Source organism: Paralichthys olivaceus, chromosome 20 (genome assembly GCF_024713975.1).
Source record: "Paralichthys olivaceus isolate ysfri-2021 chromosome 20, ASM2471397v2, whole genome shotgun sequence".
Lineage (NCBI taxonomy): Eukaryota > Metazoa > Chordata > Actinopteri > Pleuronectiformes > Paralichthyidae > Paralichthys > Paralichthys olivaceus.
The window spans coordinates 9,150,459-9,167,832 of NC_091112.1; the positions used below are offsets into that span (position 1 = coordinate 9,150,459).

Genomic DNA, 17,374 nt, shown 5'->3' on the forward strand with positions numbered 1-17,374 from the left:
ACAGCACATTAGTGGATCGATGGAAACTAAGAGCACATCATCAAATTTTAATCGAATTTTATCTTCCTCCTGGGAATCAGTAAAAAGTCTTCTAATGCATCGACTGCACATCTTGCACAAAGAGCAAACGCTGTGTCCTGTGGTTGTTTGTCCAGAGAGTACATGTATAAGTTCACTTATTATGTGGACTAGGTAACTGTTTACTCAGCAGTGAAGAGTCATAACAAAGGGGTAAGGTGATCAATAGAGATTTTATGACTAGGAAAATATAAAAAATGCTGATGTGTCTAAAAGACACGTCCTGCAAAACAATTCAGTTTGTCTGGAAGGTATTTTAACTGATATTTATTTAATTGTATTTAATGAAGGCAGCGAAACGTCGAGAAATGATGCACTGTTTGAGTCCTGCTGTTATTGAAGTTCACGTTGAATAAGCAGCGTCACCTTTCTTTCATTTCTCACTCAGAATTGTTGAATAATCTCCAGTTTGTATTTCTAAAAATATTTGATCTCACACGTGCTGTAACCTTGGCAACCACTCACTCAAATTTAGAAAGTTATTCATATCTGAGTATTTTTCGGAGATGAGTCACTTTGATGGCAGTCTTTTGTTAATGCCTACAGGGCTACAACTAACTCTGGTGGGTGTTACTTACTGGAGAATTAAATATACTGTCACATAGTGTGTAACTATCAAGACATACATTTAATAATTTAACTATTTATTGGACATAGAAAGGGAATCAATGAGAACTTAGTACCAGCTTTACTTTGAACAATAGAATCTCATTTACCTCTTTGTCGTACATGGACTACAGACTAGATTTACACTGCATATAAATCTACCTGTACTAAAGAATCAACTCTTCTCAACTCTGAAGGCATGGATGGGGATTGAACCCATGATTTTTGGTTTACGAGACCAACGCCTTACCACTTGGCCACCATGCCCATATTGAAGTCTCATTGAAACACAAATGTCAACATTGTTGTGTCTATTTCTATGCTACTAAACCTTTGTGTTCCCAGTAACCACCAGCAGGGGGCCTCCACACTTTGATAATATGATTTACTGCTCAGCACAAATGCACACAGCACATAAACATGCTCTGAGTTCTGAGCTCAGAGGGAAGTGAAGCAAGATCACAGTTGCACATTAAAAAAAAGTCCAGCTAACGTGATGAAGACATTCTCTCTTCCTCCTCAAGAGTTTAATTCATCCTTCCTGTTTTCATCTGAGGCCAAGCTGGGACTCAAAGCATCTTCCATCATCATCTGATTTCTGAGTTCTCACTTTTATCTCCTGTGTTAATGAAGAGTGTCTCCCTCTTGATGATATTTGTATTTTTATTACTTCAACCTTAATGGAGGTGATTGAAATGAACCACTTTCATCAGAGGGTGTTGTTCACTTTCTGCGACCTGTCTGACTCCTGCTCATTTCTCTTCTCCTTCACTCTGGTGTTGTCTGCACCTCTCTCCCTCCCTCACCTCTGCCCTCCCTGCATTTGCTTTATTGCTTTCACTCTTTCTCGTGTCAGCCTCTCCTCTAACTTATCTTCTTCCTGCCCCGTGACCTCCCCCACATCTCCCACTCCCCTTATTATATCTCTCTTCCCTCCTCCCTCCTCTCTCGCTTCCTCTCCACTCCTCTTGCCTCCTCTCCACTCCTTTCTCCGCTCTTCCTCTCTTCTTGCCCTCTCTCACTCTCCTCTAGTTTCCTCTCGCCTTTTCCTCCATCCTCTCCTCTCCTCTTCTCTTGCCTCTTCTCTGCTTCTTTTTCTTCCCTCTCCTCTTGTCATCTCCTCTCGCCTCCTCTCCTATAGTTTCCTCTCTCCACTCCTTTCCTCTCACTTCCTCTCATCTCCTCTCCTCCCCTCTCCTCTCCAGTCAGATTTGTAATGGTGCTCACTCTAAAAAATCTTCCCACTCCATAGCAACGCGCCTCCTCACTCCTGCAGCCCTGCTGATGCAGGAGGCAGTGTTGGGATGTAAAACTACATCAGAGGAGATTACACATTGCCTCGGCTCATTTTCCACTTGTCATCTGTAGCGGGAAATGATTCTCCCTCAGCGCTCAAATGTACTTCCTTTCCTTCTTTATTCTCCTTTCTTCTAATTCCTATTACACTTCTTTTCTCTCTCTCTCTTTCTCTCTCCCTCTTCTTTTCTCTCCTGCTTATCTACGCGTTTCCCCCGTCCCTCCCTCCTCGCCAAGAAAACAATTCAATTCACGAGTTTTCAGGGCAAATGTGATAGAGGAACCAAGCCGGCCCTTTCTCTGTAATTTCACACAATAAATTCAACAAGCAAGGCTCCTGCGTGGGCAGCTTATGAACACAGAGAACAACTAATGGAAAGAGAGTAAGACAGGGAGAGAGAGAGAGAGAGGGAGGGGAGAATAAAAGAAATTGCTGCCTGCATATTCCAAAGAAGGAGTCCACGATAGGCTTTTATTTATTACTGCTGTAGCTTCCACTTCCACTTGTGTTTGACAGCACGTCTTCATCTACAAATACCTTCAATCATAACACTTAAAAGCCCGGACATGTAAATGATGCTTCTACTATTACAAGTGTGCTGTTCTAACAAAAACAAATACAACAGTAAAAATCTGTTGGTTCATCTGAATCACATTTAATTCCAGTCTTATCCAACATGTCCACTTGCTCAGACTCGGAGACACAGAAAATGGATGACGTGTCTTCACTTCCTCCCACTATTCAGAAATGAAGCCAAAATATCCCAGATATGAACGTTGCCATCTTGCAGATTTGGAGCCACAGTCTGCTCAGTACTGATCGAGGGATGGATTTGCGATATCAAGGCTCCGCCAATATACATGCTCAACCTATTGTTTAGCACTTGAACATTTGCGTGAGACCTCATCCCACCCATCTTTGAAGTTGTCACATACTCTGACTTTTTAGGTTGGTCCCTGTCCTGTCTGCTAACATGGAGGAGGTGGAGTTGTACGACCTATGCTGCAGCCAGTACTGACGTGTGTGCGTGTCTGATTCTATTTGTTTAACACTCCACTACATTCAACAGCTCGTTGCTAACTTCTGAAAGCTGAAAGCAAAACTTTTTGAGTCATTCTTTAACTAAACTAAACAAACAATCATATTATTTATTATATAGCTGATAAAAAATTATAATATCTATGTTGGAATGACAAAACAAGTTTACTCAATGCTGTAATATGAGGCGTCAGGGCAGCATCATGTGTTGAATTAAACACTAGTCAATTTTCCATCAAAATGTTTATTTTAACCAAACTTTCTGAAAATCAGCACACATGGTGCATTCATCTACATTTCCATCCACTCCTGTTACTGCTACCAACACTTAGACTTGGGCACGTGGAGATAATTAATTGTTGGAGCTAATAGTCTTGTCAGGACCCATTAATCCATCGCAGAAGAAGAGGAGGCAGCGACAAGGCATAACTAATGTAACAGAGCGCCAGCTAAATCCCAAATGATGCATATATGACATTCATGTTTGTTTCATCTGTTACAATCTCTTCATCACTCCTTCTACTATTAATTCTCTTCACTGTAATGATGTTTGAGTTGCATGGCTCCTGTGCATCCTAATTTTTGGACTAAGTATTTTTCCCCTGGCCCATTTTGATCTTATTGATATACAAATATAGAAAATTGAAAATGATGAAAAAGAAATAGAAAATGATGGAAAAGCACTTGATGTCGAGACGGCTGAGAATCAATATCCTTCCACTGAGTAAGATAAAGTTTGAACCGAGCCTGACCTCTGACCTCTCTGTTTGACAGAACTAGTTAAATTAATTGATGAAAGATCACGCTGTTGGTGTTGATGTTACAACGCAGAGGCGGTGAAAGTAAAGGACGACCTTGTCCAGCTGTCGTGCTCTGAGCACCTCGCTCATGATGACTCACAAAGCACAATGTTTGAAAGAAAAAAGAAAACACGTTGAAAGCTACTTCACGATAAACGAGACACAAAAATAGTGCAGTTACATTTTCCCTAAGAGAATTTATTTCAAATGTCTCACTGCAGCAGCATGAATTTGTTAGAGCCCATGTGACGAAACTGCATGTATCGATAAGAGAATTTGAGCCAGTGTCCTTTTTCTTTTTTCTTGACATCCATTAGCTTTGTCTCTCTCCTCTCTTAAAGGAGGTCCAGGTTCTCACCTCAGGATTTAAAGTCTTGTTGCCAGACCCTCATTCAGTTTCTGTTGGGTTTTCAGAGATGCTATTGTCAAAGACTCAACACACACACAGCATAGACAACAACAAAAAAGCCTCCCACCATCTCATCAGTTCAATCTTTTCATTGAGACACAAAAAAGAAAAGTTCTTGCTGAATAGCATAAAACTGACCAGTCAAACTTAATGCCAGTTTCAGAGTCTCAGGGTCAAAGCGGGAAGATTTGGCACCGTCTGAGTGTGTAGCAGCACAAGCTCATGAGCTCATGGTTCCCATGTCACTGGGTTTGGACCGGGCTGCCAGCTTCTTCTTTGTGCTTCTCAGTAGAACTCCTGGGTTTTCATGGAGGCCAGGATGTGGCTTTATTGACTGTCCATTCCCCACAGAGGGATGCCAGACTGAGATAATTGTGTGTGTGTGTGTGTGTGTGTGTGTGTGTGTGTGCATGTGTGTGTGTGTGTGTGTGTGTGTGTGTGTGTGTGTGTGAGAGAGAGAGAGAAAGAGAGATGCTGGCCTTGGTTAAACCCATGCTGGCTTCACACATGACAAGAAACATTCAAATGCTGATGAACCAGAATGAACGCCTCGATTCAGCGCTCTGGTGGTGGGGGAGAGTTTCTGTTTCTCTGTCCTCTCAGCTAAAGTAAAACATTTTTAAATAGATTTGAATATATTTGCTGTGACCAATATGGATGGATATCAAACATATCACGCATCATATCCAAAAAACTACAGAATCCTGACATGTTATGCTCGGTCAGATTGGTCCGAGTCATACATCCACGTATTTAAGGCTGCTGTGCCTTGGAGAGGCTTGGTTTATTTTTTTTATAAAGGGCAATCGGCCTGTTTTACACACACATGGGAGTGGTCCTGTAAAAACTGTTGTATAATGTCATCTGTGGCTGTGGAGGAACTTTCTAAATTCTGAAATAAAGTTGTTAAATTACAAGACAAAAAGATGTGGTGTTTAGCAGATGTGGGTGTTTTGACGCAGGGTGGTTTATGAAGAGATGGATCCAGAAATTTTGACCTTAAATGTCGGAACATCTCAGTCTTTGCTTCTTTGATATCAACCTCCTCAAGTTCTAGAATTGCAAAGCAAACTTAGTTGCTGCATTGCTCCATGTAATTGAAATAGTTTTGTAGAAAACAACATCAATATGAGGTATATTTAGATATGTATTATGTTGGTGTTGAGGTTCAGTGAATTTCTGTTAATGTCTAAATGGTATCCAGCATTACTGATAAACCATATCATCATCAGCACATAACATATTTCTTTGTTGTTAATATCTGAGCATGATGCCCCATCAATTAATGTGACCGTTGGTATTAAATATTCGGAATGGTTGTGATGTTAGCTGCTTTTAAATATAAGAAATCCAGCAGGAACCAGTAGTCAAAAATGTAGATGTATGTAGGGCATGTAAGGTTGGCACATCTCAGTCCTGCTGGGAGAAGGACAGATGTGTAGTCACGCCAGATGTCGTCACTCTGCAGTGACTTGATGCAAAGCTACACAGGGAAAACTCACACTTAGATACACACATGCAGCGATTTGTAGTAATTCTTTTTTTAAATTCCCTCATGCACGATGATGAGCTGTCACTACAGTTTCCAGCTCTGCTCCCACTTCCCCTGTTCCTCTGACTATCAGGGCAGAAAAGCTGCATGTGTAACACACAGACCAGTTTTATCATTGTCCTCCTTCAACTTTGAATGGACCCCTTTAATGTCTATCTTTAACCGTGACATGTCTGTTGTACTTTTAGAGAATTGCAACTGAAATGTGCATGAAACGTTATTTTACACACTGTTGCCCAGCCTGTCTTCCAGGTCCCCACCCTGTTTCTCAGTAGTTGTGACATCCTCCCTTCCTGTCCACTTGGTATAATTTGTTTAAATCTATGAATGCATCCCACCCGTCCCTGCTGACTTCATCTACTGAATGAATCATTTTTGTTTTTAAGTTGCACAGTCCAACTAACGACGAGTTTTACAGTTCAAACACAAGCACGGGTCATAACTGTGGAAATTACAGTCCATCTAGGGCACATTGCATCAGTTTCCCATGTTTCTCTGGTTTTGAAAGTCGACTTCCCCATTTCGCAGCCGGCAGGTGTGGGCTGTAATGTAAGCTAGAGGACACAGCGATGTGTTGGGTGGCGTGGGAGAGGAAACTGTGGTTTTCACAGCTTTGCGGCTCCACCCTGCTGCAATCCTTCTTATCTGGTTTCTGGATGTCCCCATCAGGAAGATAGCTCTTAGTCAAAAATAGCACTAGCTTATATAGTAGCCTACTTGTGATCTGCTTATAGCTGTAGAGCGATAAACAACAGTCAGAAATCTGCTTTTCATCAGGGCACATTTGATGGTTGCGACATGAAGGTTTTAAGGATTTACTAACTGTTCGCTGCCACAATTGATTACTGTTGCTAACGTGCCATGCTAGTTATCAATACATTAGGGAAATGAAATCCACATCAGATGAACACTCCAGGTTACACAGCTGGTTACGCTTTTGTATGTACATTATTTGTTTGGCTGGTGCCTCTGTGCGAGCAACGCAACACAACAAAACCACAATTTAGTTTGGCAACACACAACAACACTTCATATATATGATTTATATAAAAGTTGTAGACTGGTGGCTTAAACATGCACGTGATGGCTACTTGAAGTTGAGCCATGGAGAAGATATAAACAGTTAAGTCATTTGTCAAAAACATCCTGATTCTATTTATAATGATTATGAAATTGCAAGTTGCTCTCAGTATAATGACATTGCTCTCAGTTCTACTTGGGGATGTGATCTGGGACCTTCCTGCTCTTCCATGTTCGTACATGAAAAGCTTAAAGCAGGAGCACCAGGGGCTAAAGACCCCTTGAGGGTACAGAGAGAATGAGCATCAATGATAACACTGATTAAATTTGACGAGGAAGTGCTGGGGCGGAGAAGGGTTACCCAAATCAGGCAGCTGCTGGCATTAGCATTAAGAACAGGTTTCACACAGTGAATGTAGTAGTTCATTCTTGTTAGCTCGGCAGGCTAATGGTTTAAAAGGCTACATCCATTATACTTTCTCGTTTATCAGTTTTTGAGCAACTGCAAAAAGCTCCTGAAAAAAAAGCTTGACATTTGCAGTATGGGACAGAGCATTAGAAAACGAATCGTCAAATGAAGCTGTTTTTATGAGCTCATCCTCCACATAGTCTTGAGTACATCAGTGTGATATAGACAAATGAACAGATAAGGCCGTGGTCTGATTCATTCAGATGAGTGCTTCAGCTCCCTCCAGGTGAACCCTGGAGCAGCAGGGCACCACATGGCCCCAACATGGGCACTATCGTCACCGCGGTGCCAGTGTGCACAGCTGGTGTGCAGCAGCTGTATTGCCGCTATTGTCCGATCCCCTCTGTGCACAATGGGGACGGAGACAGAAAGTCAAAGAGTTCATGAGCAAGAGAAAAGGGATCCGATTGTGGAATGGAAAAAGACAAAATACAATAGCGGCAGGGAGTGACAGGGACAGAGCTCAAAAATAGACATTGGTGGCAGCACAGAGGGAGTTGGAGACTTCACACCAACAAGGAGCTACTGCTTGGATTATCCTTTGACATAATGCACCGCAGAGTCAGGACTTACAACCATATAAAGATGAAAAGATATCGATATGCTTACAGTAGGTATATGTAACAGTTTGTTTATTCAAACAATCACAGGCTGCATGGAGCTCAGTTACCAGTGGATGCAAATGAGAGACTGGGAAGTATGAACTGTACATGGCTGATTTGTAGGTTCATACATTCTGGTGCACTCTCGTTTGCACAATTATCTGATTAAATATCTCTGACTCTGGGTATTTATGAAGCATTTCAATCAGCAGTTTGCAGTGTTTGCTCTTTGTTTTATTTAACCTTTATTCATTCTACCCATTTATTATTTTGATTATTCTGTGCTGTTCCAGGTTTTGTGAAAGTAGCATCAAAATCCATTGTGCGTGTGTGTGTGTGTGTGTGTGTGTGTGTGTGTGTGTGTGTGTGTGTGTGTGTCTACTTGCATAAGTATGTGAGAGGTTGGTCACCGTACATTGTGGATGTCTTCCATCAGACACTTGAAGCCTCTGCTCATCGCACACACACACACGCAAGCTTGCACACGTGCACCTCCAATGAATCAGAGTGCCGTGGCAAATTGGATTTACCACGCAATGCCCTCATTATTGTTACCAGGGTAACCAGGCACCCCTTCACAATCATCCCATTTTGTCATCTTTCTTAGAGTGAGGGGGGAAAAGAGACAGTGGCCTGGATGGAGGGAGCAGTGTGCAGGGGGAATGATAGGAGAGAGACGATGTCCAAATAGGTCTCCTTTCATTCGCCTTTCTTTTTCATGTGTCTTCCAGTGTGTTGACTTGAGGACTAGTCCCTGCACAGTTTTCCAAAAGGGACATTTTTTTCTGTCCACTTTCGTTTCCAATCACCTCAGACCCATGTGTCATGGTTTAGCAGAGAAAGTCACACTGACACCAAGAACTTTTTGAGCTGGGTCATCTGATATCTCTGAGCTGAGCAGCATGCACTTACAGAAGTTCCCTGTACTCAATTCAGTTTCCACAGGAGTCATGCAATGGCTTTTTGTGTAGCAGCAATATCTTATGCCGGTAGTGTTATGTTCACCTCTCTTCATTCAGGTTTGTCTGCTTGTTTGATTGTTTCTGCAAATACATTCTGCAGTTCTTAACTGATAAAGGCTTTGCACAATGGTTTGGCATGTATTATGCATTGGAAACCTTAGAGAGAAATAGAAAAGGCTCTCTTTTTCAGCATGATAAATATACTTAATTAAATACCTGTGTATATTCCAGCCAATTAAAAAAAAAAGACAATTAAGTTTCCAATGCAGAATTTCAATCGTCTGATGCTGAGGACTTTCTCTAGTTTTTAGTAGCTGCAGCATCCGTGCAAAAGGGTTGCACGCTTGCACATTAGCTAGCACCATAGAATTAGCCTGGATGCTGATGAGTTGCTGCTCCCATGCTAATGACTGATATTTTCGTCTACAGTAGCGGGCGGCACACTGATGCATATTGTCAGGGCCAGAGGAGCGAGCGTGTAGGAGGCTGAAGCCGCCTATTCAGCCTCCTGGGATACTCATCATCTGGCTCGATTCAGATGCCAAAGAGCTCCTTTGTTTGACCCCATTCAAACAACACCATTGTACCGAGCGGGTCTGATTGTGCTGCTCTTTGCAGTGCAGGAGTAACAAACGTGTGTGTGTGTGTGTACGTGTCGGTTTGCATGTGTTGTGCTTTGGTGGCATTGTGTGTGAATGTGCAGCATTACTATATTGACGTGTGTGTGAGTGTGGGCGAGGCATTGTGTGTTAGCATCCCAGCAGCATGCGTTTGCATTTCCCAAAGCAGGGGGTTTTCTCCAGTGTCTACAACAATGTACCCAGTCATTGAAATGCAGCACGGTAAACGCAGCCTGAACGTGACCCCGTTCTCTGGCTCTGTAAAGTAGCTCATGGTCAGAAGCTGCTGCTGAGAGGGAGAAGTTGGAGAAATGTCTGTAAATACTTGTTTTGAGACATTTCCATAACAGCTTCTAGTCTATTTTTACTGTGAATAACGTAACTTTGCACATAAATCGTGATACAGTCACCAGAGCATGTGATACTGAAAGCAGTGAACAGATGGGAGTGGGACGTATCTGCATTAGTTGGCTGTGCACGCCTGTATCAGTGTGCTCTGTGTTTACTTGCTTGTGGCCAGTGACTCTCTCTCACAGCATCTTGTTTCGAGGATCAGATCACTAAGTCAAAATGTCCCTGCTGTCTGCTGTGAACCACCAGATTGTGATCATTTATAGTAGCTCCAATATGAATTCTAAGCATCTTTATAATCGCTCTGTTTGCAAGTTAGAGAAATATTATACAGCAAAAATTGACTTCCCTAAAATATGTGACACAATTGACACAATTGTTCTTTGTACAGTTTATTGCACCACTTTGTTTATTGTTGCTCCTCCCCTTTGATCAACACGTTTATTATATTTTCTTAATCGTTCATTTTGAACGATATTTCCATCCATTCTGTCATTATTCGTTGGTGCAATAGCTTATTAAGACCCCCATAGTTTTCTTGTTGAGCGACCTCTAGTGGCCACAGTATTTATGACTGGAGCAAAGCAGGAAGTCAGGCGTTTATTATTAAGACGACCAAGGTTGGTACGCCTGCCACCATTAGGGCACTATTTCAGAGGTCGCTCCATTGGTCGTTGGGTTAACCTTGAGGATTCTTTACAGTTGTTCAAGTTAGTGGACTTGTTCTATTAGTTTTGTAATTAATCATTATTTTCTGTATCAATTAATCTGTTGTTGCCATTTTCTAATTGACTTGGATAAATATCAGAAAATATCAATGTAAACATCCTCAAATTGAGAGATTGAGTTTGGGTGATTTGTACGATAAAGAAATAAGGATTAACTGATTTTGATTGATCAGTTTTCAATCAGTCAACCTATTGATTAACAGACTGATCCATTAAGTTTGCATGATTCTCCTTAATGATTCTGTCATATCAAAACCCCCTGCACCACTTTTAAGATCAAGCTGGAGTTTCTGTTTCTTCTGTATTTTAAACAACTAAGTTTCTTTCTTTCTGTTTCAAATCTTCCTCTAAGCAGGAGTTGCAATAACCAATCAAGTTGCTTGAAATGCATATGCTGACATTTCTGAGTCGTGCAGGTTGCCTCACCTGAAAGCTATTACACTTTTTCCTTTGTATGCTGTGTGTGTGCCTGTGTTTGGAGAGGAACAATGTAGTCACAGCTTTGGTTCTCCGCTTTAGACTGACCGAAAATACCATGCACACTCTCTGTCAAACCAATATAACCAAACACCTAACCATAATCAGTTTCTCACCCCACACTCTGCAATGACGTAGAGGAATCACTTCATAACAGCTGTTAAACTGCTCAAAACACATTTCAATCCAGAGTAAATGTTCTTCGTGCGTTTTCAGAGCCACATCCCACCTCTCGATAAATGTGATGTATCTGCATTGTCTGGACGAGCCGCAGTGAAAATGAGTTTGTCTTCCAGTTCACTCCCTTGAGCTGCAGCCTTAAAGGGAGACGACGGCTGGGGAGAGGAAGTCTGAGGGAAAAGTGATAATGAATTGACTTAAGGCCTAGTTTCTATTTTGGTTGAGAATTGGTTTGTCTAAATGGGATGTGAGTCAGAGAAAGTGCACAGAGAAGACAAATGGAGGCATGGTGTAAAAAGGAGGAAGAACAAATCTGTCTTTCTGCTTTTATTTGAATTTTTTTCTATTATTTATCTTTTTCTAACTTGGTAGTGATTCAGGACTGGACACGAATGCTTGAGAGAGAGTAATAAGTGGGCCTCCTGAGGTTGGCACATACATCTTAGAAAGCTGGATGGAAACTATTTCATGGTGTCCCCCTCTATCTCTTGAGCCCATATTTGTTTGGACTTTAAAAGCACAAAAATATAGAAATGTATAAAATAATGTAAAATAGGATTAATATATGTATGTAGTTAAATGAACCTAATAATAACCATATGTATCTGAGGCAAAAACTATGTTGTAGGTAGGATTGTGTGTTTATTAACTGCATCCTGAGCAGCACCATGGAGACATCAGACGTTATCAGTGACACCGAGGCCTCCTTGATGTGGGCCAAGTGGAAAAAATAGAGGGAGCAATCAGTGTGGTCCCATGATTCCTAGTGAGCTGTGAAGGAATGACAAGTAGAGCCAAGCTCACATCCCTCATCCCACATACACGTAAACACACACACACACACACACACACACACACACACACACACACACACACACATTTTCACACCCTTTTTGCTTGTCCTTGCTGACTAAAAATACAAAATTTAATTATTGTTAATCACCAGGTGCTCAAGCTGACTCATTACCATGCTGTGTGTTATGGACATGCACACACAAGCAGAAACACACGTACACTCACATAATGACCCTCCCCGTACTGTACACACACATGCGGACACTTACTCATACAAGTGCTCTCGAAACAGCACAGTCTCACTTCAGCTTTACACAGGATGTTATGAAATCTGCACTGCTGCTGAAACTTAATGAAAGTGGCTGGGAGTCCTCTCTCTCACCCACACACACACACACACACACACTTCTTCTTCTGGCACATTTACACTCACACACATCCTGGTGCAGGGAGCTGAGGCTCAGCTCAGTCCAGTCTTCTCCTGCTCGAGCGAGGAGCCTGCTGGTGATCGGACTGTCTCCTGGAGCTAAGAGGCCAAACCGATTCAATTACAGCCAGGTCGCTCTCTCCGAAGCTCCAGTTAGTCGGCTGAGGGAGACGAGGGGGAGAGAACCAGAGGAAGAAGAGGAATAGGGATGGCTATGACCGACATTGTAGAGGGTGACCTGGATGAGAGGATGCGTGAGGAGGCGGAGGATGTGTTCCAGGACGACGGTAAGCTCGCCAAGGATCAGTTGTGGAGTGTGAGAGCAGGCGTGGGTTTACAGGTGGGCTGCTGGGCCAAGACAGCTGCTCGAGGATTACAGAGCGGTCAGACTGGTTGGTTCGTGAGTCGTGCTTGTGCTCAGGGTTGAGTAGTGAGTGAAAGTGATGGTTGTGTAACCTAGAGGGATCTGTTCAGCTGTGTAGGTGGGCTTATTTGCTGCATATTTGAGTTGGCTCTGATTCACACAGATGAGAAAGAAAAAACACCAATAAATGATTCAACCTATTGTAGAGTAAGATAGAAATGTATGCTTCTATAGTCAGTGTGACGAATCCTTACGATGAGATCTTCATGTCTTCTGTCTCCAGTTCCCCTTTTTGCAGCAGCTCTGCACGTGCACAGTTTGTGTATCAGTTTTTTAACTTTTACCCTTTTTAGAAACTGAGAGAAGCCATGCCCTCTGCAGTGTAGGCGTTCTTGTATAACAGGCACATGTTTTTAACCAAGCATTATGCGCCACAATAAAACCTTTTCAACATGTACTTAGTGCATGAGTGTTTGTTATTTTAAAGACCAGCAGTAATCCTAACTATGTGGTCAGTTGGACCCAAGAGAAATGATGAGCAGTAGAACCATCAGTCAGCAGGACTTTGATAATGATTATTTACAGGTAGAAGAAAACAGGTGGAAAAAGGGTACATTTTCAATATCTTTTTATTTTTTGTCTCTGACAAGGATTGCACTATGATGCTTCGTGGCTCAGCACTTGTCCTTCTGTGTCATTTATGTCTAAAGGTCCCTCAATTCACAGAAATAGTTTGACATTTTGTTTAATGGTAAATGTTATGTATTTATATAGCGCTTTTCTCATTCACGCACATTCATACAGTGCAACCATGTGCAGCACTTTTGCTATCACGTGTCTCATACACTGTCAGCACAGCCATCCTTGGCAATTTGATGTTCAGAATCTCGCCTGAAGACACTTTCACATGCGGAAAGGGGGGAGGCTGGGTCCTTCCATTTTGGGTAATATACTCATCTGCTGTCTGGCAGTAGAGTTAAATAAGAAGATCAACACAACTCTCATACCTGTAGGATACAAACTTCAGCCAGTAGCTTGGATGAGCATAAACACTGGTAATAGGAGGAAACTGCTCGCTCTGTCTGACAGTAACTTAACAGCTCCTCTAAAGCTCACAAATTACTGTTAATTTTTTTTTGTTTAATCTGTAGAATAACATAAGTGTAAAAAATAACTGAAAAGATGTTGTCCCCAAGAAATAGTCCATAACCCGTCCTAAAATGGCATAAACATTATACATTATTCCTGAAATGTCGTGGTTTCTTATTATTCATTACTGTCTAAAAATAGATATCTAATTATTCATTGAACTTATACACCACAGTGGTATTCATACAGTTTAAGATATAGTAAATATCTGAGCTCACACAGGCTTTCAGTGCTCTGCAGAAGCTCCTCACATGACGAGTGGACAGCTCGGGAGGATATTCCCTCATATTGCATCATTTGGTGTGTAATGTATGTTAATGCCTCTACTGACCCACTTCTGACTAAGACATGATGTTCGAAACAACACATCCTGGAGATACACAGCCAGATGATTCTCTGCAATAAACCAGCCAATCACAGGGCACGGATGCATGCATAGGCTGGCCGGCAGGCAACAGCGTGTTTATTCATAGACACAGCTGAAGGTTGCAGAATATGGATCTCTTATATTTTATGTTGTAATTAGCTCTTTGGATTCTGTGTTGGATATTTAAGGGTTTCATTCTTATTGGTGCTGCATGCAAATTAACAACCACTGGCCTATTTACTTTTTAAATCATCATAATTATTTGATCTGCAAATCTTTGAGCTGCTCTATCCACAAGATTAGATTTTAATGTTGAATTGATTCAGTTTGAAGTAAAGAATACAGTTAGATTCAAAAGTAGACATTGAAATTAAACATTAGGTTGAAAGATCTTAAACTGGACGACAATTTCTTCACATGTGACCTGTAACAAGGTCATTTAGGGGGTCAGTCAGCATGTTAAAGACTAGCACTGAGTTAACGCTAACATCAGCATCCTATTATGTTCATAATGACAATGCTACCATGCTGTTGTTTGGTAGATATGACATTCACCATGTTCACCATCTTAGTGTAGCCTGTTGGCTTGCTACTATATGCTAGTTTCTAGGATTTAGGCATGAACCAAAATATCGCACAAATTAAAGTTTTGGCCTCATGGTGGTGCTAGATGCAAGTGAGACAACCAAATGTATCACAATCCCTCCTGAGTGGCACGTGGATCTCGTACTATATCTCATGCAGATCAATCTAATAGTTGTTGAGATACTTTAATCTGGACCGAAATTTTGGACTGACCACTGACCATTTCTTTTAATGCTAAGATGTTATTTCATGCAACAATGTTTTTTTGTTTGTGCTGAGTCCGTGTAAAAATAGCTATGAAACGCACAGAATAAAATATTAAGTGAAAAGATAAAAGCTAGAGGCCACGAAACAATAACCACACTTTATATTTCAATAAGTGTAACCTTCATGTGGCCTGACCTCAGAGTTAAAGGGAGCAGACGCATTAGCTGTCAGCTCTGCATTCACAGTGACAATAGGTTTTAATGGGATAGAATTTGTGGCGCATGCTCAGCTGCGATAAGACATGCTGGGCTGTTTCTGCTCACATCTCACATCCTTAGCAGCCTTATCAGGTGACTCACTGAGTTTTATGTCTTTATGTTGTTTTATATTGCAGAATAAATTAGGAGTTTATCCTGGAAGAAGGTTGCCTGGTTCCGTTCTTTTGAACCACAGCTCACATTTTTTTAGCAGTTCATATAGGTACTGTATAGTGGTTTTGTGCCCATTGAAAGCTATTTTTGCCTGTTGGAGAACCAAACAAGGTTAAGAGGGTGAGATTAGGAATGAGGCTGTTTGCTTTAGTTATTTGGGTCAAATGTCTGTTTAAGGATGCTTTGATGCAGATGAGCATTTTGTCTTTTAAGGTCACTGGGCTCACCACGCAGCTTTGACTTACATGAAGATTTTCACAAGCTTAGAGGTTATAGACTTTGAGTCCAGTTGTATAGGAGAAGGTGAACATATGAAAATCACAAAACATTGATTGAATTGAGATGTTTGACACTAATTGTTCATTGCATTTTATGGATATTGACAAGCTATTTGCAACATATATCTTTTGTATCGACTGAGGGTCTCAGCTCCTTGTAGGTCTCAGCTTACCCCTGATGATTACCCATAAGTCACTGCCATACAACTTCTGCACGAACCCCCTCCTCCTCACCTGAATGGTTTTACACACAGAATCCACAGTCAAAGGCCCTCAAGTAGTTTTACACACATTAGCACAAACAAAACTCTGCTTTCTTCCCTTGTTATCACATTTTACCACACATGCACACAATCTCAAAGATTCCAGAGAAAGATAAATGGCTGAACCAAATGAAATGGAAAAGCAGACCAAAATAAACACAATGGCTTCTTTAACTCCCTCTTCCCCCTCATGAGTAAATCAAAGAGCCTGATTTTTGTCTGGTAGTTTACTGATGTGGTCGGCAGAGAAAAAGCAAGCAGCGTGCTAAGCAAAGTACAAGATACTAGTGTGCCTCAGAGGAGAACTGCAGCAGTGAGGCTTTAATGACAGTAAAAATACAGTTGAAAATGAGATTGATGGTGCCGTGCTCAGAATGAACGCTCTGTGTTTGGTGTCCAAATAAACCAGTGTTTGACTTAATGGGTCAGGTCAGAAAGCATAAAGAGCTGCTTTGAGTTACAAGCGAGGAGCTCCAGGAAATGCCTCGGTCATTTATTCTATCAGAATTCCATGCAGCACCTTGAATTATATTCAGACTCAGGAATGAAAATAACTCTTTCATTGACAGGTTGGCCTTGAGAGACTTATAGATGCGCTACATGTCCCTGCTTTGCATTATCATGTGTTAAACTGGACTAAATCCCTGTCATCCACTAAGAGTTGGTGTTTATCTGCTCTCATGCAGGAATGTCTCATATTGTTCCTGTCCCTTGAGCAATAGGATGCGTTTCAACTCCACCCCTGACTGACAATTACATGACAAAACCACTAATTGCTGGGCTCAACAGCTATTGTTTGTTTTTTTTGGTGGCTTTTTGAACACTTACTGCGGTGCACTGACATGTCAATCACTTAGATTTTATGGGAGTTTCTGTTCAGATCTTTCCACTGATTTTGAGAACGTTTTAAGCCATTGAGACCACGTTTAGGTGAATGTTTGAATAATTCCTAAAGAGAGGTTTTGTGCCCACGCTTTACCTGAATGTGATTAAAGCTTTGATGTGGTGTTTTCACCTCAGCGCTATTTAAGGTGTCACTCCAGACTTTGCCGCTCAGCTTTTCTTTAATGTTCTCAGCTTAACAACACCAGAGATGTTAAAGAGAGAGCAAATACACCTGAATATGTAAAGTCCTGACACAGGGTGTAGGCTTATGTTAAAGGAGACACGTGACACCACATTTTGAACAGGAACTTTTCTTGCAAGAAATAATATCAAGAAAAGTTATCTATGTTAAAACTGCCTATCAGCCTATCTGGTAACTGTGGCTAATTACTCACCAGGTTTTTGCATTAACGGCTCATTTCAGTGATGGTAAG

At 41.4% G+C, this 17,374-nt stretch overlaps 1 protein-coding gene and 1 non-coding gene across 4 annotated transcripts in view; one reads left to right on the top strand and one right to left on the bottom strand.

Moving 5' to 3' along the window:
• Positions 1 to 879: 879 nt before the first annotated feature.
• Positions 880 to 951, bottom strand: trnat-cgu (transfer RNA threonine (anticodon CGU)). The gene has a single exon. It is a non-coding gene; the product is annotated as a tRNA-Thr (tRNA).
• Positions 952 to 7,724: 6,773 nt separating this feature from the next.
• The window catches only part of ripor2 (RHO family interacting cell polarization regulator 2), a 54,780-nt gene continuing 45,130 nt past the window's right edge, over positions 7,725 to 17,374 (top strand). The window contains exon 1 of one of the 3 annotated variants that reach the window (XM_069516651.1): positions 7,725 to 7,879. In XM_069516651.1, the coding sequence (XP_069372752.1) occupies positions 7,819 to 7,879 (61 nt within the window). In that variant the 5' untranslated portion in view covers positions 7,725 to 7,818. Of the gene's footprint in view, positions 7,884 to 12,359; positions 12,699 to 17,374 lie in introns of those variants that run through there. The other 2 variants (XM_069516652.1, XM_069516650.1) reach the window with 2 other exon arrangements.